This window comes from Mobula birostris, chromosome 3, assembly GCF_030028105.1.
Source record: "Mobula birostris isolate sMobBir1 chromosome 3, sMobBir1.hap1, whole genome shotgun sequence".
NCBI classification, from domain to species: domain Eukaryota; kingdom Metazoa; phylum Chordata; class Chondrichthyes; order Myliobatiformes; family Myliobatidae; genus Mobula; species Mobula birostris.
This window is the reverse complement of record NC_092372.1, coordinates 2,398,855-2,421,872: the sequence shown is the minus strand read 5'-3', so window position 1 is coordinate 2,421,872 and position 23,018 is coordinate 2,398,855. Positions and strand designations below refer to the sequence as shown.

General features: G+C 41.1%; 1 protein-coding gene across 3 annotated transcripts in view; it reads left to right on the top strand.

Annotated features, from left to right (window-relative positions):
• Positions 1-23,018, top strand: part of srp72 (signal recognition particle 72) — a 134,462-nt gene that overhangs the window by 44,384 nt on the left and 67,060 nt on the right. For all 3 annotated transcript variants that reach the window (XR_011885306.1, XM_072252140.1, XM_072252142.1), the window contains exons 9-10: positions 5,010-5,141; positions 17,609-17,737. Coding sequence is in view for 2 of the 3 variants with exons in the window: in XM_072252140.1 (XP_072108241.1) it covers positions 5,010-5,141; positions 17,609-17,737 (261 nt within the window). In the remaining variant the exon portion in view is untranslated. The remainder of the gene's footprint in view (positions 1-5,009; positions 5,142-17,608; positions 17,738-23,018) is intronic.

Sequence of the window (23,018 nt, the reverse complement as noted above, 5' to 3'; positions counted from 1 at the left end):
GACTGTAAAAGACCTTCAGGAAGATTTAGCAGACTCTGGAGTGGCGGTGCACTGTTCTACTGTGCAGTGACACCTGCACAAACGTGACCTTCATGGAAGAGTCATCAGAAGAAAACCTTTCCTGCGTCCTCACCACAAAATTCACCGCCAGAAGTTTGCAAAGGAACATTTAAACAAGCCTGATGCAGTTTGGAAACAAGTCCTGTGGACTGATGAAGTTGAAATAGAACTTTTTGGCCGCAATCAGCAAAGGTATATTTGGAGAAGAAAGGGTGCAGAATTTCATGAAAAGAACCCCTCTCCAACTGTTAAGCAGGGGGGTGGATCGATCATGCTTTGGCTTGTGTTGCAGCCAGTGGCACGGGGAAAAGTTCACTGGTAGGGAAGAATGAATTCAATTAAATACTCTCAGATTCTGGAAGCAAACAGCACACTGTCTGTAAAAAAGCTGAAGATGAAAAGAGGATGGCTTCTACAACAGGATAATGATCCCAAACACACCTCAAAGTCCACAATGAACTACCTGAAGAGGTACGAGCTGAAAGCTTTGCCATGGCCCTGACATCACCCGACCTAAACATCATCGAAACTCTGTGGATAAACCTCAAAAGAGCAGTGCATGCAAGACAGCCCAAGAATCTCAAAGAACTGGAAGCCTTTTGCAAGAAAGAATGGGCGAAAATCCCCCAAACAAGAATTGAAAGACTTAGCTACAGAAAGCTCTTACAAGCTGTGATACTTGCCAAAGGGGGTGTTACTAAGTACTGACCATGCAGGGTGCCCAAACATTTGCTTCGGGCCCTTTTCCTTTTTTGTTATTTTGAAACTGTAAAAGATGGAAATAAAAAAGTAATCTTGCTTAAAATATTAAAGAAATATATTATCTTTTACTTTATGCCTTTTGGAAATCAGTTCATCTTTTACTGGCTTAGCTATTCACAGTAACAGAAATTTTGGCTGGGGTGCCCAAACTTCTGCATGCCTTTATAGTTGACATTTTGGGCCAAGATCCTTCTTCGGGACTGAGAATTAGAAGCAGAATTAGACAATTCAGCCCATTGTGTCTGTTCCACCCTTCCTGGATCCCACTGAAACCCCATACACCTGCCTTCTTGCCATATATTTGATGCCCTGACCGATCAGGGAATTATTGACTTCTGCCTTAAATATACACACGGACTTGGCCTCAGTCTGTGGCAGAACATTCCACAGATTTATTACTCTTTAGCTTAAAGAAAATCCACCTTACCTTTGTTCTCAGTTTTGAGGCTGTGCCCTCTAGTTCTGCATACCCTCACCATAGGAAACATCCTCTCCACATCCACCCTATCTAGTCCTTTCAACATTGGGTGGGTTTCAAAAAGATCCCCACGCATTCTTCTAAATTCCAGTGAATACTGGCCTAAAGCTGCCAAATGCTCCTCATATGTTAACCTCTTCATTCCCAGAGTCATACTCATGAACCTCCTCTGGACTCCAATCACAACACACCCTGTGAGATATGGGGCCCAAAACTGTTGAAAGTACTCTAAGTGTAGCCTGACTAGTGTCTGAGAAAGGTTCTGCATTATTTTCTTGCTTTTACATTCTATTCCCCTTGAAATGAAAGGGCTTCCACACTCAGGGTCGAGGAACTACACCTTATATTCCGTCTGGGTAGCCTCCAACCTGATGGCATGAACATTGACTTCTCTAACTTCCGATAATGCCCCACCTCCCCCTCGTACCCCATCCATTATTTATTTATATACACAGATTCTTTTTCTCTCACTCTCCTTTTTCTCCCTCTGTCCCTGTCACTATACCCCTTGCCCCCCCCATGTCTTTCTTCCCGGACCTCCTGTCCCATGATCCTCTCGTATCCCCTTTTGCCAATCACCTGTCCAGCTCTTGGCTCTATCCCTCCCTCTCCTGTCTTCTCCTATCATTTTGGATCTCCCCCTCCCCCTCCAACTTTCAAATCCCTTACTCACTCTTCCTTCAGTTAGTCCTGACGAAGGGTCTCGGCCTGAAACGTCGACTGCACCTCTTCCTAAAGATGCTGCCTGGCCTGCTGCGTTCACCAGCAACTTTGATGTGTGTTGCTTGAATTTCCAGCATCTGCAGAATTCCTGTTGTTCAGTTAATTTGATTGATAGTTTCAATGGCGCACGATCAGAGACGGCGATTGCATTGTACTCACAGGCAGTAACAGACAAAACTAATTGAGAGTCGATAAAAAGGTAATCAATTCTAGAGTAATTATGATATACATGAGAAAAGAATGGGAATAAAGGGAGGCTTTTCTGGTTGGCTTTCGGTGGTTAGGCTGCTGGTGTTCCACAGGGGGTCTGTGTTGGGACCAATTCTTTTTACATTTTATGTCATTGATTTGGATGATGGAACTGATGGCTTTGTTGCAGGGTTTGCAGAGGATATAGAAAAGTACAGCACGGTACAGGCCTTTCGGCCCACATTGTTGTGCCGACCCCCAATCCCTGCCTCCCATATAACCCCCCAACTTAAATTCCTCCATATACCTGTCTAGTAGTCTTTTAAACTTCACTGGTGTATCTGCCTCCACCACTGACTCAGGCAGTGCATTCCACGCACCAACCACTCTCTGAGTAAAAAACCTTCCTCTAATATCCCCCTTGAACTTCCCACCCCTTAAAGCCATGTCCTCTTGTATTGAGCAGTGGTGCCCTGGGGAAGAGGCGCTGGCTGTCCACTCTATCTATTCCTCTTAATATCTTGTACACCTCTATCATGTCTCCTGTCATCCTCCTTCTCTCCAAAGAGTAAAGCCCTAGCTCCCTTAATCTCTGATCATAATGCGTACTCACTAAACCAGGCAGCATCCTGGTAAATCTCCTCTGTACCCTTTCCAATGCTTCCACATCCTTCCTATAGTAAGGTAACCAGAACTGGACACAGTACTCCAAGTGTGGCCTAACCAGAGTTTTATAGAGCTGCATCATTGCATCGTGACTCTTAAACTCTATCCCTTGACTTATGAAAGCTAACACCCCATAAGCTATCTTAACTACCCTATCTACCTGTGAGGCAACTTTGAGGGATCTGTGGACATGTATCCCCAGGTCCCTCTGCTCCTCCACACTACCAAGTATCTTGCCATTTACTTTGTACTCTGCCTTGGAGTTTGTCCTTCCAAAGTGTACCACCTCACACTTCTCTGGGTTGAACTCCATCTGCCACTTCTCAACCCACTTCTGCAACCTATCAATGTCTCTCTGCAATCTTCGACAATCCTGTACACTATCTACACCACCACCAACCTTTGTGTTGTCTGCAAACTTGCCAACCCACCCTCCTGCCCCCACATCCAGGTCGTTAATAAAAATCACGAAAAGTAGAGGTCCCAGAACTGATCCTTGTGGGACACCACTAGTCACAACCCTCCAATCCGAATGTACTCCCTCCACCACGACGCTCTGCAGGCAAGCCAATTCTAAATCCACCTGGCCAAACTTCCCTGGATCCCATGCCTTTTGACTTTCTGAATAAGCCTACCATGTGGAACCTTGTCAAATGCTCACTAAAATTCATGTAGATCACATCCGCTGCACGACCCTCATCTATATGCCTGGTCACCTCGTCAAATAACCCTATCAGGCTTGTTAGACACAATCTGCCCTTCACAAAGCCATGCTGACTGTCCCTGATCAGACCATGATTCTCTAAATGCCTATAGATCCTATCTCTAAGAATCTTTTCCAACAGCTTTCCCACCACAGACGTAAGGCTCACTGGTCTATAATTACCCAGACAATCCCTACTACCTTTTTTGGACAAGGGGACAACATTCACCTCCCTCCAATCCTCCGGTACCGTTCCCGTGGACAACGAGGACATAAAGATCCTAGCCAGAGGCTCAGCAATCTCTTCTCTCACCTCGTGGAGCAGCCTGGGGGATATTCCGTCAGGTCCCGGGGACTTATCTGTCCTCATGTATTTTAACAACTCCAACACCTCCTCTCCCTTAATATGAAGATAGATGGATAGGGTCAGTTGGCGTTGAAGACATAGAGAGGCTACAGAAGTACTGAGACAGATTAGGCGAATGGGCAAAAAATGGCAGATGGAATACAGTGTCGGGAAGTGTACAGTCATGCACTTAGGTAGAAGAAATGAAAGGCTTGAGTATTTTCTAAATGGAGAAAAAATATGAAAAACTGAGGCACATAGGGATCTGGGAGTGCTTGTGTAAGATTCCCTGGAGGTTAATTTGCAGGTTGTGTCTGTGGTGAGGAAGGTAAATGTGATGTTAACATTGATCTCAAGAGGATGAGAGTACAAAAGCAAGGATGTAATGTTGAGACTTTATAAAGCACTGGTGAGGTTTCACTTGGAATATTGTGAGCAGTTTTGGGCCCCTTATCTTGGAAAGGATGTGCTGAAACTGGAGAGGGTTCAAAGGAGGTTCACAAAAGTGAACCAGGTTTGAACAGTTTACCACATGAAGAGTGATGGCTCCGATCCTGTATTCACTGGAGTTCAGAAGAATGGTGAGTGATCTAATTGAAACTCAGCAAAAGGTGCTTGTCCTTGATAGAATGGATGTGGAGAGGATGCTTCCTTTCTTGGGAGTGTCCAGGACCTGAGGACACAGAATCGAGGGGTGTAATTTTAAAACACAGTTGAGAAGGAATTCTTTGCTGCAGGCCACTGTGGAGGCCGTGTCTTTATGCATATTTAAGGCAGAGGTTGGTAGATTGTTGATTGGTCAGGGCGTGAAGGAATACGGGAAGAAGGCAGGAGATTGGATCAGCCAGGGTGAAATGGCAGAGCAGACTTACGGGCCAGATAGCTTCATTCTGATCCTGTCTTGTATGGTCTAAATATGTCTGTTTTACAAACTATGTTTCAGCTGATGGTTTGTGAAAATATCTTTTCCTCAAACCTGCTCTCATTTCATACCTTTTCTGTGGTAACATCAGTAAAGCTTAAATTTTTGTTTTGTACTGTGGCCTGAAAGGTCAACTCAAGTGTAAAATTATTTCTTCTAGGACCAAAATGTGTTTGATTCAAAGAAAAAAGTGAAACTGACCAATGCAGAAGGCGTGGAGCATAAACTCACCCATAGACAGCTGCAAGCCATAGAAGTCAACAAAGCATTATTGGCCATGCACACAAATCAGGTAATGTGTCAACCGATGGAGTGCAAATTTAATAGCGCCTCATTATTAGATGTCATTTTAATTTAGACAACAAAGAATTAAAATAATAGGAGAGTAAAAATTCAGGATTATGTTTGTTGTTGGAACGGAGACCTCCACAAAGCATTCCTAATAGCCCTGTCTTGTACTGTCTGGGACAAACCTGATAAACATCCGCTGAGCAGCAGAACCCAGAAGTAATTCTAAAAGTGTATTAGAGTTAAGCAATACCATGACTTACTATTTCTAAAAAGATATTATAAGAAACCATAAATACAATACAAAGTAGAACAAAGTACCGTGCACTCTGACAATTTTAGACCAGAAGATGTCGGAGCAGAATTAAGCCATTTGACCCATCAAGTCTGCTCCACCATTTCATCATGGCTGATCCACTTTTCCTCTTGGCCCCAACCTCCTGCCGTACCCCTTTGTGTCCCTTCGTGCCCTGACCAATCTAGAATCTATCAACCTCTGCCTTAGAAGAATGTAAATACTTGGCCTGCAGCTGCCTGTGGCAACAAATTTCAGATTCGCCACTCTCTGGCTAAAGTAATTTTCCTCATCTCTATTCTAAAATGACACCCTTCTATTCTTTTTTTTTGTAATTTATTTTTTATTGAATTTCATCATCAAACAAATGTTTCCATAAGATGTATTTCAGATACCGTACATATATATCATATAGTCATATTTGTTGCAAATCTCCACGTAATATTTATCTGAGGTATACACTTATAGAAAGGAGAGGAAAGAAAGAACAACTGAAAGAAGAAAACTATGTACATAGTAGGGAGTGATCTTTTTCTTAAACAACATATTCACTGATTTGTGAGAATAAAATCAGGCCTATGAGGTGTTATGTAGTTAAACCATTTTTTCCAGTATGAATAAAATTGTTACAACTTATGATTAACAGATGCTGTTATCTTCTCCATTTTGTAAATGTCCATTGTAATTTCCATCCATACATTTAAAGTTGGGCTCTCCTGTGACAACCATTTCCTGGTAAGGGTCTTTTTACCAGCCACCAGCAGTATATTCATAAAATATTTATCTCTTTTCAACCATTCTTGAGGTATATGCCCAAAATATATGGTCTTACTCTCTAAGGGTATTTCACATTTAAAGATGTCTTGTAGGGCATTATGTATCCCACTCCAATAGTCTTTGATAACGGGACATTCCCAGAAAATATAATGGTTTGCATTTTAATTTCCACAATTTCTCCAGCAAACAGAGGTTACTATCATAATGGGATTTCTGAGAGGGTGTAATAAAATATCTTATCAAGTTTTTCCATCCGAACTCCCTCCATTTCTGTGAACTGGTACACTTCCATTGATACCTCCATATTATTGTCCAGTCTTCCTCAGATATTATTATCCCTCCTTCCTTCTCCCATTTTGTTTTAATGTATGAAGATGAATGTGTTTTAAGATTTGACAAACCCTTATACACGCTTGAAATGACTCTACTACCGTTGTCTGAATAATATGCTTTTCTAAATAGTTCTATCAGACATGAACTTGCCTTGGTTACTTTTTTAACCGTCCTATTAACATACAGTCGCATCTGTAGATACCGGTAAAAGTCTTGTTTTTCTGTTAAGTGCTACTCTTTGAGCATTTCAAAACTGAACAGTGTTCCTTCTTTCATTATATTGCAAATAGCTGTTATTCCTTTAGCTGTCCAGTCCTTAAATCTAGCATCCAGTTTATTCGGCGTAAAATCTGAGTCATATGCACACCATTTAAGAATTGCATGTCTCTCTCTAGTTTATATTCTTTTATAATAGTTTTCCATATTTTAAGAGTCCATTTCACCCACAGGTTGTCAATATTATTTGTGTAACTTTGTAGGTTGTTATCAGCCAAAATTGCCTGTATGGGGATGGCAAGTATCCTCTCCTCAATGTTTTTCCATTGAGCGTCATATGGTGGGTTGCACCAGCATATCACAGCTCTCAACTGTGCTTCAAAATAATAATCTCTAAGAGAAGGTAGGCCCCATCCCCCCTTTTCCTTGGCTGATTGCAAAGTTTTGAGATGAACCCCAGGCCTTTTACCTTGCCATATATATATTGATAGCATCTTGTTCCATTCATTGAATTGATTTTGGTTAATCTCTATTGGTAGGGTCTGAAGGAGATATAGTAGTCTGGGCAGTATATTCATTTTAATAGATTCAATCCTTGAACTGAGACCAAGAAAAGGAATTAGGTTCCATCTTGTTATATCTTCCTTAGTTTTTTTATATATAGGCTGATAATTGCATTCTGATAATTTTGCCAAATCTTTTGGCATAATGATGCCCAAATATTTGACAGACTCTGTTTGCCATGCCCAGGGATATCTACTTTCAATTTCTCTTGGTGGGCTATAGTTATATGAAAGTAATTGTGTTTTATCTATGTTGATCTTGTATCCTGATAATTGATCATATTGTTCAAAGGATTGCATCAATTTAGGTAAAGAGTATGTTGGTTGCCCTAGATAAATCAATATGTCATCCGCATAACAGACCAATTTATGCTCTGTCCCTTTAATAGTAATTCCCCTGATATCTTCATCTTGTCTGGTGTATTGAGCTAATGGTTCCAGATATAATGCGAAGAGTAGCGGTGATCATGCACAACCCAGTCTTGTGCCCCTTTCTAGGGTAAAACTGTTAGATAAATATCCATTGATTTTAATCCCGGCAGTAGGATTGTCATATAGTGCCTGTATAGTTTTAATAATTGTGTCATGTAGACCAAATCTATGTAAAACTCTGTAAAGAAAATTCCAATTAACCAAATCAAATGCTTTTTCAGCATCCACGCTTATCACTATTGCTTCAATTTCATTTTTTTGTATATGATCGATAATGTGAAGTGTCCTTCGTATATTGTCTTATGTTTGGCATTGTTGTATAAAATCTGTCTGATCATTATGTATCAGTGTGGGTAGAAATGCTTCTAATCATTTGGCCATGATGGAGGTAAATATTTTTACCTTATTGTCACCAAACAATTGATACTAGAGCGTACAATCATCATAGCGATATTTGATTCTGCCCTTCGTGCTCCCTGGAGTACAAATCGATAGTAAATATTAAAAATTTAAATTATAAATCATAAATAGAAAATAGAAAAGAGAAAGTAAGGTAGTGCAAAAAAACCGAGAGGCAGGTCCAGATATTTGGAGAGTATGGCCCAGATTCTATAATCCAGATTAAGAACAGAAAAATAGAGGGCTATGGGGAGACTGCACCTGTCTGTAAATGGAGTAGCGGCAGTTTTGTGCTGCTCTTAGTTTTGTTCCTCTCCCCCTAGTTTAAACTTAGAATTTAAAATTTTTATTTGCTGATTCTTGAGGGGGAACAATATGTCTGTCTACGAGGAGTGGGAAGAACTTGTCTGAACCTAGTGACAAAAGTAATGGGAAAGGAAAGGTGCAAAAGGAAAGATCTGATGAAATGCCATTGTGGGCTGAAGATGTGGTTCGGACACTGAATTCAATTAAAGACCAGAATGGGTCAATTAAAGACCAACTGGAAAAGAACAGTCATGAAATGAAGTCATTTCTGGGAGAACTTAAAGACTCGGAAACTCAAGTTATTACACCCGAAGAGGAATTGAAGATAACTAAGCAAAAATTGTTTGAAGCTACAACTCGTTTGGAAAGATATCAAAATAAGATTATAGACCTGGAAACTAGCTCTCGCCAAAGGAATATACGAATTGTTGGGCTGCAAGAAGGAGCTGAAGATGGAGATTTAACTGCTTACTTTGGTAAACTTTTTCATACCTTATTTCCTACCATATTATCACAGCCGCCTACTATAGAAAGAGCACACGGAGCTTTTACTTCCGAATCTAAAGATCCAAATAAACCAAGGTCTGTTTTGGTTTGTTTTCATCACTTTAAAATTAGAGATCAAGTGATGCGACAGGCAAGAAAACAGAGAGTTTTTAGATTTAAGGAATCTGAGCTCCGTTTTTATGAGGATTATCTGAAAGAGGTAATGGAACAAAGATCAAGATTAACTCTGGTAATGAAACAGGCATATGATAAGAAACTGTTTCCTTCTTTGCGTTACCTGACAAGAATTAAAGCTTTTCCTCCTAATTCTCCTCGTACATTTTTTGATCCAAAAGCTGCACTGGAGTTCGTTCAAATTATACCTGTCGCCGCTACCGAATGAACTGTCTGAAAGGTTGTTTGGTTATCTGTACATTATTGCAAAGCTCTGAATTTGTCAGTTTCATTGAAACCCAGATAAAAGAATTTTTTCTTTTTAATGATATAGGTGGTATGTCCAAATTAATTATATGGGATACATTTAAAGCATTTTTACGTGGTCAGATCTTTTCTTATTCAGCTAAGCTTAAAAAACAGACTAAAGTAGAATTAGATAAGATTTCAAAACAAATTAAGGACTTAGATAATATTTATGTAATTTCCCCTAATATTGATTTATTCAAACAAAAGGTGGAACTTCAATCACAATATAACCTATTATTAACTCATCCTATTGAAGGCTATTTGCTTAAGTTAAAGAGCCGATTTTATATGTCTGGAGATAAAAATAATAAACTGCTTGCAATCTCAATTAAAAACGGCTAGAGCCAAAAAACAAATTTTGAAACTCAGTAGGAAAGATGGTACCCTGGCTTGGGAATATGAAGAAATTAATAAGATTTTTATACTGAACTTTATAAATCTCAATGTCCAGTAGATTCTTCTAAAATTAATGCTTTCTTATGAAAGATTGCTTTTCCTAAAATTTCTGTTGAGGATCAAAAATCTCTTGATGCCCAAATTACTGAAGCCGAAATTCATAAAGCTATTTTTTCAATGCAGTCTGGTAAGGCCCCTGGACTTGATGGTTATCCTGTAGAATTTTATAAAAAATTTGGAAAATTGCTTTCTCCGTGTATGTTGGAAATATTTAAGGATTCTTTTGTGAAAGGTGATTTACCTCTACTTTCTGTGAGTCTTCTATTTCTTTAATTATTAAAATGGATAAAGATCCTACTGACTGTGCCTCATATAGACCTATTTCATTATTGAATGTCGATGCTAAGATTCTGTCAAAGATAATGGCCAATCGGCTGGAGAATATTTTGAGTAAAATTATTTTTAAAGATCAAACAGGCTTTTCTTTTTCAAATGTTCGGAGACTATTTAACATTATATATTCGTCCTCTTTTAAAACTCCACAATGCGTCGTCTCTTTGGATGCTGAAAAAGTGTTTGATCGAGTTGAATGGAAATATTTATTTAATGTTTTAGAGAAATTTGGCTTTGGTGTTAATTTTAATGGACTAGAATGATGTATAAAGCTCCTATTGCTACTGTTATTACTAATAACTGTAGGTCTCCTTTTTTTCAGCTTTCACGGGGGACAAGACAAGGCTGTCCATTAAGTCCTTTGTTATTTAATTTAATATTAGAACCCCTTGCTATTGCTCTTTGTGAAGCTAAAAATATTTGTGGGATTTTTGTGAATGAGACAAATCATAAGATTTCTCTTTACGCTGACGATTTATTGATTTATATATCTAATCCCAAGGAATCTATTCCTGCCTTGCTAAAATTATTTAATGAATTTAGAGATTTTTTAGGATATAAAATAAATTTTAGTAAAAGTGAATCGTTTCCTTTAAATGAATCTGTTTCTATATATGATAATACTCCTTTCAAAGTCACGGATTCTTTTAGATATTTAGGTGTTATAATCACTAAAAAATATAAGGATCTTTATAAAGCCAGTTTTGTTCCCTTGGTGGACTTCATAGAAAAACTATAGAAACCATAGAAAAACTACAGCACAGAAACAGGCTTTTTGGCCCTTCTTGGCTGTGCCGAACCATTTTCTGCCTAGTCCCACTTACCTGCACAGGGACCATATCCCTCCATACACCTCCCATCCATGTATCTGTCCAATTTATTCTTAAATGTTAAAAAAGAACCCGCATTTACCACCTCGTCTGGCAGCTCATTCCACACTCCAACCACTCTCTGTGCGAGGAAGTTCCCCCTAATGTTCCCTTTAAACTTTTCCCCCTTCACCCTTAACCCATGTCCTCTTTTTTTTCTCCCCTTGCCTCAGTGGAAAAAGCCTGCTTGCATTCTATGAAGTATTTATTTAGTAGATGGAGTCCACTTACATTTTCACTTGCAACCATATAGTCAAAATGATGATTTTACCAAAATTTTTATATTTATTTCAGAATATCCCTGTTTTTTTGACTAAGAGGTTTTTTGATCGGATTGATTCTATTATTTTATCTTTTATTTGGAATAATTTCCCCCGGGATTAATAAAGTATGACTATGACTAATAAAAGACCAAGAATTAGTAAATGTTACTTACAAAAGTTGAAAAAGGATGGAGGTCTCGCTTTGCCTAATTTAAGAATGTACTACTGTGCTTTTAATGTGCGATACATGTCCTTTTGGTTATATTGGGTTGATAAGAACGATCGGCCAATTTGGGTAGACTTGGAATTGAAAGCTGTGAAACAGTTTTATTTAACCTCGTTATTGGGAGCTGCTTTACCTATACAATTAGCTAAAGTTGCTAATTTAAACTTATATCTTGTGATTAAGCATTCCTCACAAACTTGGCTCCAGTTCCGCAATTTTTTTTAATCTTAAAAAATTTAAACTTTGTAGTTTAATTTATCAAAATTACTTTTTTAAGCCTTCTTTGAGTGATCCAATTTTTTTACTTTGGAAAAATAAAGGTATTAATTCTTTCTTGGATTTATGTAAAGAAGATAGACTGATGTCTTTTGAACCATTAGTTGATAAATATTCTCTTTCATACTCACACTTTTTACAATACCTTCAAGTTAGACATTTTTTACAAAAATATTTAAGTAATTTCCCTTACATATTGGATGCTGACCTGTTAGATACTATTATGAGTATGAACCCTTCGATGAAGAGTTCTATTGGAAGAATTTATAATTTACTATTACGATGGGGTAAGCGTCCTTTATTTAAGATTAAACAAGATTGGGAAAAGGAACTCAATTTGACTTTTATGACGGAGGATTGGACGTGGATTCTGAAGCTGGTTAATGTGGGCTGCCTTAATGACTAACGCCTGGTAGCACTCACATCTACAATGATGAAATGCTTTGAGAGGTTGGTTATGACTAGACTGAACACCTGCCACAGCAGAGACCTGTACCCATTGCAGTTTGCCTATTGCCGCAATAGGTCAACAGCAGATGCAATCTCAATGGCTCTCCATACGGCTTTAGACCACCTGGACAACACAAACACCAATGTCAGGACGCTGTTCATTGATTATAGCTCAGTATTTAATACTGTCATTCCCACAATCCTGATTGAGAAGTTGCAGAACCTGGGTCTCTGTACCTCCCTCTGCAATTGGATCCTCAACTTCCTAACTGGAAGACCACAATCTGTGAGGATTGGTGATAACGTATCCTCCTTGCTGACGATCAACACTGGCGCACCTCAGGGGAGTGTGCTTAGCCCACTGCTCTACTCTCTATATACACATGACTGTGTGGCTAGGCATAGCAATAATACCATCTATAAATTTGTCGACGATACAACCATTGTTGGTAGAATCTAGGTGGTTACAAGAGGGCGTACAAGAGTGAGATATGCCAACCATTGACGATCGTAGGGATGACTTACAGCCGACTGAAAAGCTTGAGCATGTAGATATTAAGGAAGAGGATGTGCTGGAGCTTTTGGAAAGCATCAAGTTGGATAAGTCACTGGGACCAGACGAGATGTACCCCAGGCCACTGTGCGGGAGGAGGGAGGAGATTGCTGTGCCTCAGATGATGATCTTTGCATCATCAGTGAGAACAGGGAGAGGTTTTGGAGGATTGGAGGGTTGTGGATGTTGTTCCCTTATTCAAGAAAGGGAGTAGGGATAGCCCAGGAAATTATAGACCAGCAAGTCTTACTTCAGTGGTTGGTAAGTTGATAGAGAAGATCCTGAGAGACAGGATTTATGAACATTTGGAGAGGCATAATATGATTATGAATAATCAGCATGGCTTTGTGAAAGGCAGGTCATGCCTTAAGGCCAGGCAGCATCTGTAGGAAGAGGTGCAGTCGACGCTTCAGGCGGAGACCCTTCGTCAGGACTAACAGATGCTGCCTGGCCTGCTGCGTTCACCAGCAACTTTGATGTGTGTTGCTTGAATTTCCAGCATCTGCAGAATTCCTGTTGTCATGCCTTAAGGGCCTGGTTGAATTTTTTGAGGATGTGACTGAACACATTGATGAAGGAAGAGCAGTAGATGTAGTGTATATGGATTTCAGCAAGGCATTTGATAAGGTAACCCATGCAAGGCTTATTGAGAAAGTAAGGAGGCATGGGATCCAAGGAGAAATTGCTTTGTGGATCCAGAACTGACTTGCCCACAGATGGCAAAGAATGGTCGTTGATAGGTCATATTCTGCATGGAGGTTGGTGACCAGTGATGTGCCTCAGGGATCTGTTCTGGGACACCTACTCTTTGTGATTTTTATAAATGACCTGGATCAAGAAGTGGAAGGATGGGTTAGTAAATTTGCTGATGACACAAAGGTTGGAAGTGTTGTGGATAGTGTGGAGGGCTGTCAGAAGTTAAAGTGGGACATTGATAGGATGCAAAACTGGGCTGAGGAGTGGTAGATGGAGTTCAACCCAGATAAGTGTGAGGTGGTTCATTATGGTAGGTCAAATATGATGGCAGAATATAGTATTATTGGTAAGGTTCTTGGCAGTGTGGAGGATCAGAGGGATCATGGGGCCCGAGTTCCATAGGACACTCAAAGCTGCTGTGCAGGTTGACTCTGTAGTTAAGAAGGCATACGGTGCATTGGCCTTCATCAATCGTGGGATTGAGATTAGGAGCTGAGAGGTAATGTTGCAGCTATGTAGGACCCTGGTCAGACCCCACTTGGAGTACTGTGCTCAGTTCTGGTCGCCTCACTACAGGAAGGATGTGGAAACATAGAAAGGGTGCAGAGGAGATTTACAAGGATGTTGCCTGGATTGGGTAGCATGCCTTATGAGAATAGGTTGTGTGAACTCGGCCTTTTCTCCTTGGAGTGACGGAGGATGAGAGGAGATCTGATAGAAGTGTATAAGATGATGAGAGGCATTGATTATGTGGATAGTCAGAGGCTTTTTCCCAGGGCTGAAATGGCTAGCATGAGAGGGCACAGTTTTAAGGTGCTGGGGAGTAGGTAGAGAGGAGATGTCAGGGGTAAGTTTTTCACGGAGAGAGTGGTGAGTGTGTGGAGTGGGCTGCTGGCGATGGTGGTGGAAGCGGATACCATTGGGTCTTTTAAGAAACTACTGGGTAGGTACATGAAGCTTAGAAGAATAGAGGGCTATAGGTAACCCTAGGTAATTTCTACGGTAAGGACATGTTCGGCACAGCTTTGTGGGCCGAAGGGCCTGTATTGTGCTGTAGGTTCTCTGTGTTTCTGCGTTTCTAACTAGTGGAGTGGTGTCGCAGCAACAACCTGGCACTGAACGTCAGTAAGACGAAAGAGCTGATTGTGGTCTTCATGAAGGGTAAGAGGAAGGAACACATACCAACCCTCATAGAGGGATTAGAAGTGGATAGAGTGAGCAGATTCAAGTGCCTGGGTGTCAAAATCTTTGAGGATCTAACTTGGTCCCAACATATCAATGTAGTTATAAAGAACGCAAGACAGCGCCTATACCTTATTAGGAGTTTGAAGAGATTTGGCATGTCAAAAAATACACTCAAAAACTTGATTGTGGACCCTCCGAGGCTTTTTTCCAGGGCTGAAATGGCTATCACAAGGGGGCACAGTTTTAAGGTGCTTGGAAGTAGGTACAGAGGAGATGTCAGAGGTAAGTTTTTTATGCGGAGAGTGATGAATGTGTGGAATGGGCTGCCGGTGATGGAGGTGGATATGACAGGGTCTTTTAAGAGACTCCAGGATAAGGGACATGGAGGTCAGAAAAATAGAGGGCTACGAGTAACCCTTGGTAATTTCTAAAGTAAGTACATGCAATCGGACACCAACCTGATGTTCTCAATACCCTTGCATATTGAAGTACCCCATGACAATTGTGTCATTACCTGATTACATGCCTTTTCCAGTTCTCTTTGCAATTGCAACCCCACATCTTGGCTGCTATTTGGAGGCCTATATACGATTCCCATAATGGTCTTTTTACCCTTGCAATTTCTTAACTCCACTATGAAAGGTTGAACAATCTCGGACCCTATGTCACCTCTTTCTAAAGATGTAATTCCATCTCTTACGATCAGAGCCACACCACAGCCTATGCCTTCCTGCCTGTCCTTTCGATACAAAATATATCCTTTAATGTTAAGCTCCCAAGTATGGCCTTGTTTCAGCCACGACTCAGTGATGCCCACAGTGCCATACTGACCAATCGCTGATTGTGCCACGAGGTGTCCCCCTTATTCCGAATGCCACGTTCACCTAAATACAGCACCTTGAGTCATGCTACAATTTAACACTCTGCTCTCTCTGTATTTGTACCTAATCATTGCTTTGTCCTTCCTTACACCAATCATCCTCAACCTCAGCTCTATCATACTGGTTCCCATCCCCTTGCCATATAGTTTAAACCACTCCCAAGAGCTCTAGTAAACCTGCCTGCAAATATCTTGGTCCCCCTCCGATTCACGTGCAGCCCATCCCTTTTTTACTGGTCCCACCCGCCCCAGAAGTGGTCCCAATGATCCAGGAATCTGAACCTTTGCCCCCTGCTCCAATTCTTCAGCCACACATTTATCTGCCACCTCATTCTATTCCTATCCTCACTGTCATGTGGCACGGCAGCAATCCCGAGATTACTACCCTTGTGGTCCTGCTTCTCCGCTTCCTTCCGAACTCCCTGTTTCCATTGACCGTTTGCATATGACATCCCTTGCGTTTAGCCAACTGATAGGGAATTAAGAAAGCTACTGGATGATGCCGCAATTGTCTCCGTGCTGAACACCATGAACCCGTTGCCCAACAGAGGACAAACAGATATTGGTGGCAACCTCTGTGCCTCTGGTTAGAAAGCAGGTAGGCCCAAGGAAGCACCATGCTGCTCAGAGGAATTCTGAAAGTGATGAAAGCCCCGGTCTGACTACAATGGTTTTTGTAGGCACCATATCTGCAAAAGCTTCTGATATGTTATTCAGGCAGTTACGTGCAAAATGTAGCTTGGTTTTAAGCTGGAAGAGAGTTCAAGGAACTGCATGAAAGTTGCAAGCAGTCAGCTTTTGTGAGTATAAAGAACCAGAATCTATTCTGCGTGCATTAAGGTTATTGCATGAATTTCAAGTGGGATATGAAAAGTTGCTTTTAAAAGTAGATGCAAAGACCAAAAAGAAAGGAATCAGTGGAGATACAAAAACAAAAGATTTGTCTGATGACAATGGAAGCAAGAGGAGAGGTCTGATCATAAAGGGAGCAATAGAAGGATTAATAAGACAAGACTCAGTGAACTAAATGCACCTTCCCAAGGTCAAGATACAAAGAAGAAGCAGGAACAAGAGAGAAAGAAGCCATAACTTGGATAGAAGTAAGGGTCAAAGTAGATCCAAAGAGCAAAGCTGAGGAAATCAGAAGAAGGTGGCTGTGGCTGTCACTGTCACTGTCAGAATCTCTTCCAGCAGTCTCTGAGTCAGTTCCTACAGCCACTGTGGCGAGGCTCCGGAACCTGATACTGTTTCACAGCCACGAGGTTCACCTGCCAACCAGATTGATCCCCCTTGTCAAAAGAGACGTTATCCCATAAGAATAAGAAATCCTCCACAGCAATTAAATCTTTATGCCTGAATGGGGCAATTTAAAATTTTACTATGCAGTGGGTGTCTGTATATTGTAGCTGCATTATGTAATATACTGTGTATATAGTTGAGATGCATTCTACGTTGAATCAGAATTTATAGCTAAGCAGAGAAGAGTATTGCCTATTTAATATTTTGGTAATATTTGAGTAATCCTGTATATATTTTGTTTGATTAAAGCATTCTTATTTGTTTAATTAATTCATTATGAGTTATATGTATAAATATGTTGAATTGCATCCATCATCATGCTCCCAAATGATACATGTGCACCTCGCTTAAAGTAAGCACAAAGTTAGACCTGCATTTTGCACTGCATTGAATTAGTTTAATGTTTTGGAGTTGCTAAGCATAACAAAGGTGATACTTAATCAGGTGATACAATTATTAATTATTTTGTTTGCATGCAATCTTTCCAGAATGTGCTGTTTAGGTCTCCTCAAAACTTCCTCTTGTTAAGGGCCAGTTGGCTTAATTTTGCACCTATGTCTTATAGTCTTATTGTTAACAAAAAGGACCCAGAACAGAATTCAACAACCTTTTTAAATTTTATGAACTCAAGTAGGTGCTGATCTACTTGCAGAGTAATTTGTGGAAGTAAGTACGAGGGTTTATTTTGTTCTTAGGCTGACCAATGTCGAAAGCTGACGCTAGGCTTGCAGAAGCAGAACCCGGAGACTCCACTACCAGTGTTAATTCAGGCAGCACAGATGTGTCGAGAGAAGCAGCATTCGAAAGCTATTCAGCTGTTGGAGGTAAGCCAGGTTGAGTCAATATTGTGAATTTCAGGTGTTGTTTTCGTTAGATCTGTAATGCTGTAGTTTTAATAAGACAAGAATATTTGATTACTACATGTAATTCTTGTATCCCAGATTACTGAGTTCCATTAAAAGGTGTTTTACTCATTTCAAGTTTTTGTGGATCCTGTTCTCGGTCCCCCCAGCTAATGAAGCATGCACTGTTCATCCACATGGTTGACTTGCATGATCAATAACTAAAGGTTCATAATCAAGTTCACATTTATTGTCATTCAGCAGTACACCTGTGTGCTGGCAAACAGGAGAGCATTCCTCTGAACCAAGATGTACAACACCGTACATATAATTCACACACAAAGTAATATTACTTCAGACAAATTCATAAGTAATAATGTGCATGTACTATAACACTACTGGTGCTTTATTCGTGATGAGACCTGAGTGGTGGCAGGGAGGTCAATAGTCTTACTGTCTGGAGGAAGAAGCTGTTTCTCATTCTAACAGTCCTTGCCCTAATAGGAGGGAGTCAAAGAGATTGTTAGACAGGTGGGAGGGATCATGAACAAAGCTAAGGGCCCTGCGTATGTAGCGTCCCTGGTAAGTATCTCTAATGGGTGGAAGAGAGACCCTGACAATCTTCTCAGCAGTCCTCACAATCCTTTGTAGGACTTGCATCAGATGCCTTGCAATTCCCCGACTAGTTGGTGATACAGCTGGTTAGAACAATGTTGATGGTTCTCCTGTTTAAAAAAAGAAGAAAAAAATAGTTTAAATGTTGGTGTGGGGGGGGGGTTTCAAGGAGCCTCATTTGCCTCCATCTTCTTCGAATGTGGAGATGCTGCTGTGCTTTCCTGACCAAAGAAGTGGTGTTGAGCGATGATAAGAGATCATCCTTTTTGGCAGCTGATGTGACTTCCACTTCAATGAAACTGATACCAGCCCAGACTCACTCACTCATTATATTAAACTGATACCAGCCCAGACTCACTCACTCATTATATTAAACTGATACCAGCCTAGACTCACTCACTCATTGTTAAACTGATACCAGCCCAGACTCACTCACTCATTATATTAAACTGATACCAGCCCAGACTCACTCACTCATTATATTAAACTGATACCAGCCCAGACTCACTCACTCATTATATTAAACTGATACCAGCCCAGACTCACTCACCCATTATATTAAACTGATACCAGCCCAGACTCACTCACTCATTATATTAAACTGATACCAGCCCAGACTCACTCACTTATTATATTAAACTGATACCAGCCCAGACTCACTCACCCATTATATTAAACTGATACCAGCCCAGACTCACTCACTCATTATATTAAACTGATACCAGCCCAGACTCACTCACTCATTATATTAAACTGATACCAGCCCAGACTCACTCACTCATTATATTAAACTGATACCAGCCCAGACTCACTCACTCATTGTTAAACTGATACCAGCCCAGACTCACTCACTCATTATATTAAACTGATACCAGCCCAGACTCACTCACTCATTATATTAAACTGATACCAGCCCAGACTCACTCACTCATTATATTAAACTGATACCAGCCCAGACTCACTCACTCATTATATTAAACTGATACCAGCCCAGACTCACTCACTCATTGTTAAACTGATACCAGCCCAGACTCACTCACTCATTATATTAAACTGATACCAGCCTAGACTCACTCACTCATTGTTAAACTGATACCAGCCCAGACTCACTCACTCATTATATTAAACTGATACCAGCCCAGACTCACTCACTCATTATATTAAACTGATACCAGCCCAGACTCACTCACCCATTATATTAAACTGATACCAGCCCAGACTCACTCACTCATTGTTAAACTGATACCAGCTCAGACTCACTCACTCATTATATTAAACTGATACCAGCTCAGACTCACTCACTCATTATATTAAACTGATACCAGCCCAGACTCACTCACTCATTATATTAAACTGATACCAGCTCAGACTCACTCACTCATTATATTAAACTGATACCAGCCTAGACTCACTCACTCATTATATTAAACTGATACCAGCTCAGACTCACTCACTCATTATATTAAACTGATACCAGCCCAGACTCACTCACTCATTATATTAAACTGATACCAGCTCAGACTCACTCACTCATTATGTTAACTGATACCAGCCCAGACTCACTCACTCATTATATTAAACTGATACCAGCCCAGACTCACTCATTGTTAAACTGATACCAGCCCAGACTCACTCACTCATTATATTAAACTGATACCAGCCCAGACTCACTCATTACAGAGACTTGGCTGGCACCAGGGCAGGAATGGATTCTCAATATTCCTGGATTTCAGTGCTTTAAAAGGGATAGAGAGGGTGGAAAAAGGGGAGGAGGGGTGGCATTTCTGGCCGGGGTACTATTACAGCTACAGAAAGGGTGGGTAATGTGGCAGGATCCTCTTTTGAGTCAGTCTGGGTAGAAGTCAGGAACAGGAAGGGAGCAGTTACTCTATTGGGGGTATTCTATAGGCCCCCTGGGAGCAGCAGAGATACAGAGGAGCAGATTGGGAGGCAGATTTTGGAAAGGTGGAAAAATAACAGGGTTGTTATCATGGGTGACTTTAACTTCCCTAATATTGATTGGCATCTGATTAGTTCCAATGGTTTAGACGGGGCAGAGCTTGTTAAATGTGTCCAGGACGGATTCCTGTTACAGAATGTGGACAGGCCGACTGGGGGGAATGCCATACTAGATCTAGTACTAGGTAATGAACCGGGTCAGGTCACAGATCTCTCAGTGGGTGAGCACCTGGGGGACAGTGACCATTGCTCCCTGGCCTTTAGCATTATCATGGAAAAGGATAGAATCAGAGAGAACAGGAAAATTTTTAATTGGGGAAGGGCAAATTTTGAGGCTCTAAGGCTGGAACTTGCGTATGTGAATTGGGATGATGTTTTTGCAAGAAAAATGTACTATGTGGTCAATGTTTAGGGATCTCTTGCAGGATGTTAGGGATAAATTTGTCCCGGTGAGGAAGATAAAGAATGGTAGGGTGAAGAAACCATGAGTGACAAGTGAGGTGGAAAATCTAGTCAGGTGGAAGAAGGCAGCATACATAAGGTTTAGGAAGCAAGGATCAGATGGGTCTATTGAGGAATATAGGGTAGCAAGAAGGGAGCTTAAGAAGGGGCTGAGGAGAGCAAGAAGGGGGCATGAGAAGGCCTTGGCAAGTAGGGTAAAGGAAAACCCCAAGGCATTATTCAATTATGTGAAGATCAAAAGGATGACAGGAGTGAAGGTAGGACCGATTAGAGATAAAGGTGGGAAGATGTGCCTGGAGGGTGTGGAAGTGAGCGAGGTCCTCAATGAATACTTCTCTTCGGTATTCACCAATGAGGGGGAACTTGATGATGGTGAGGACAATATGAGTGAGGTTGATGTTCTGGAGCATGTTGATATTAAGGGAGAGGAGATGTTAGAGTTGTTAAAATACCTTAGGACAGATAAATCCCCGGGGCCTGACGGAATATTCCCCAGGCTGCTCCACGAGGCGAGAGAAGAGATTGCTGAGCCTCTGGCTTGGATCTTTATGTCCTTGTTGTCCATGGGAATGGTACCGGAGGATTGGAGGGAGGTGAATGTTGTCCCCTTGTCCAAAGAAGGTAGGAGGGATTGTCCGGGTAATTATAGACCAGTGAGCCTTACGTCTGTGGTGGGAAAGCTGTTGGAAAAGATTCTTAGAGATAGGATCTCTGGGCATTTAGAGAATCATGGTCTGATCAGGGACAGTCAGCATGGCTTTGTGAGGGGCAGATCGTATCTAACAAGCCTGATAGAGTTCTTTGAGGAGGTGACCAGGCATATAGATGAGGGTAGTTCAGTGGATGTGATCTATATGGATTTTAGTAAGGCATTTGACAAGGTTGCACATGGTAGGCTTATTCAGAAATTCAGAAGGCATGGGATCCAGGGAAGTTAGGCCAGGCGGATTCAGAATTGGCTTGCCTACAGAAAACAGAGGGTCGTGGTGGAGGGAGTATATTCGGATTGGAGGGTTGTGACTAGTGGTGTCCCACAAGGATCGGTTCTGGGACCTTTACTTTTCGTGATTTTTATTAACGATCTGGATGTGGGGGAAGGAGGGTGGGTTGGCAAGTTTGCAGACAACATAAAGGTTGGTGGTGGTGTGGATGGTGTAGAGGATTGTCGAAGATTGCAGAGAGACATTGATAGGATGCAGAAGTGGGCTGAGAAGTGGCAGATGGAGTTCAACCCAGAGAAGTGTGAGGTGGTACATTTTGGAAGGATAAACTCCAAGGCAGAGTACAAAGTAAATGGCAGGATACTTGATCATGTGGAGGAGCAGAGTGATCTGGGGGTACATGTCCACAGATCCCTGAAAGTTGCTTCACAGGTAGAAACCATAGAAACTACAGCACAGAAACAGGCCTTTTGGCTCTTTTTGGCTGTGCCGAACCATTTTCTGCCTAGTCCCACTGACCTGCACACGGACCATATCCCTCCATACACCTCCCATCCATGAATCTGTCCAATTTATTGTTAAATGTTAAAAAAAGAACCCGCATTTACCACCTCGTCTGGCAGCTCATTCCATACTCCCACCACTCTCTGTGTGAAGAAGCCCCCGCTAATGTTCCCTTTAAACCTTTCCCTCCTCACCCTTAACCCATGTCCTCTGGTTTTTTTTCTCCCCTTGCCTCAGTGGAAAAAGCCTGCTTGCATTCACTCTATCTATACCCATCATAATTTTATATACCTCTATCAAATCTCCCCTCATTCTTCTACGCTCCAGGGAATAAAGTCCTAACCTATTCAACCTTTCTCTGTAACTGAGTTTTTCAAGTCCCCGCAACATCCCTGTAAACCTTCTCTGCACTCTTTCAACCTTATTTATATCCTTTCTGTAATTTGGTGACCAAAACTGAACACAATGCTCCAGATTCGGCCTCACCAATGCCTTATACAACCTCAACATAACATTCCAGCTCTTATACTCAATACTTTGATTAATAAAGGCCAATGTACCAAAAGCTCTCTTTACGACCCTATCTACCTGTGACGACACTTTTAGGGAATTTTGTATCTGTATTCCCAGATCCCTCTGTTCTACTGCACTCCTCAGTGCCTTACCATTTACCCTGTATGTTCTACCTTGGTTTATCCTTCCAAAGTGCAATACCTCACACTTGCTTGTATTAAGCTCCATCTGCCATTTTTCAGCCCATTTTTCCAGCTGGTCCAAGTCCC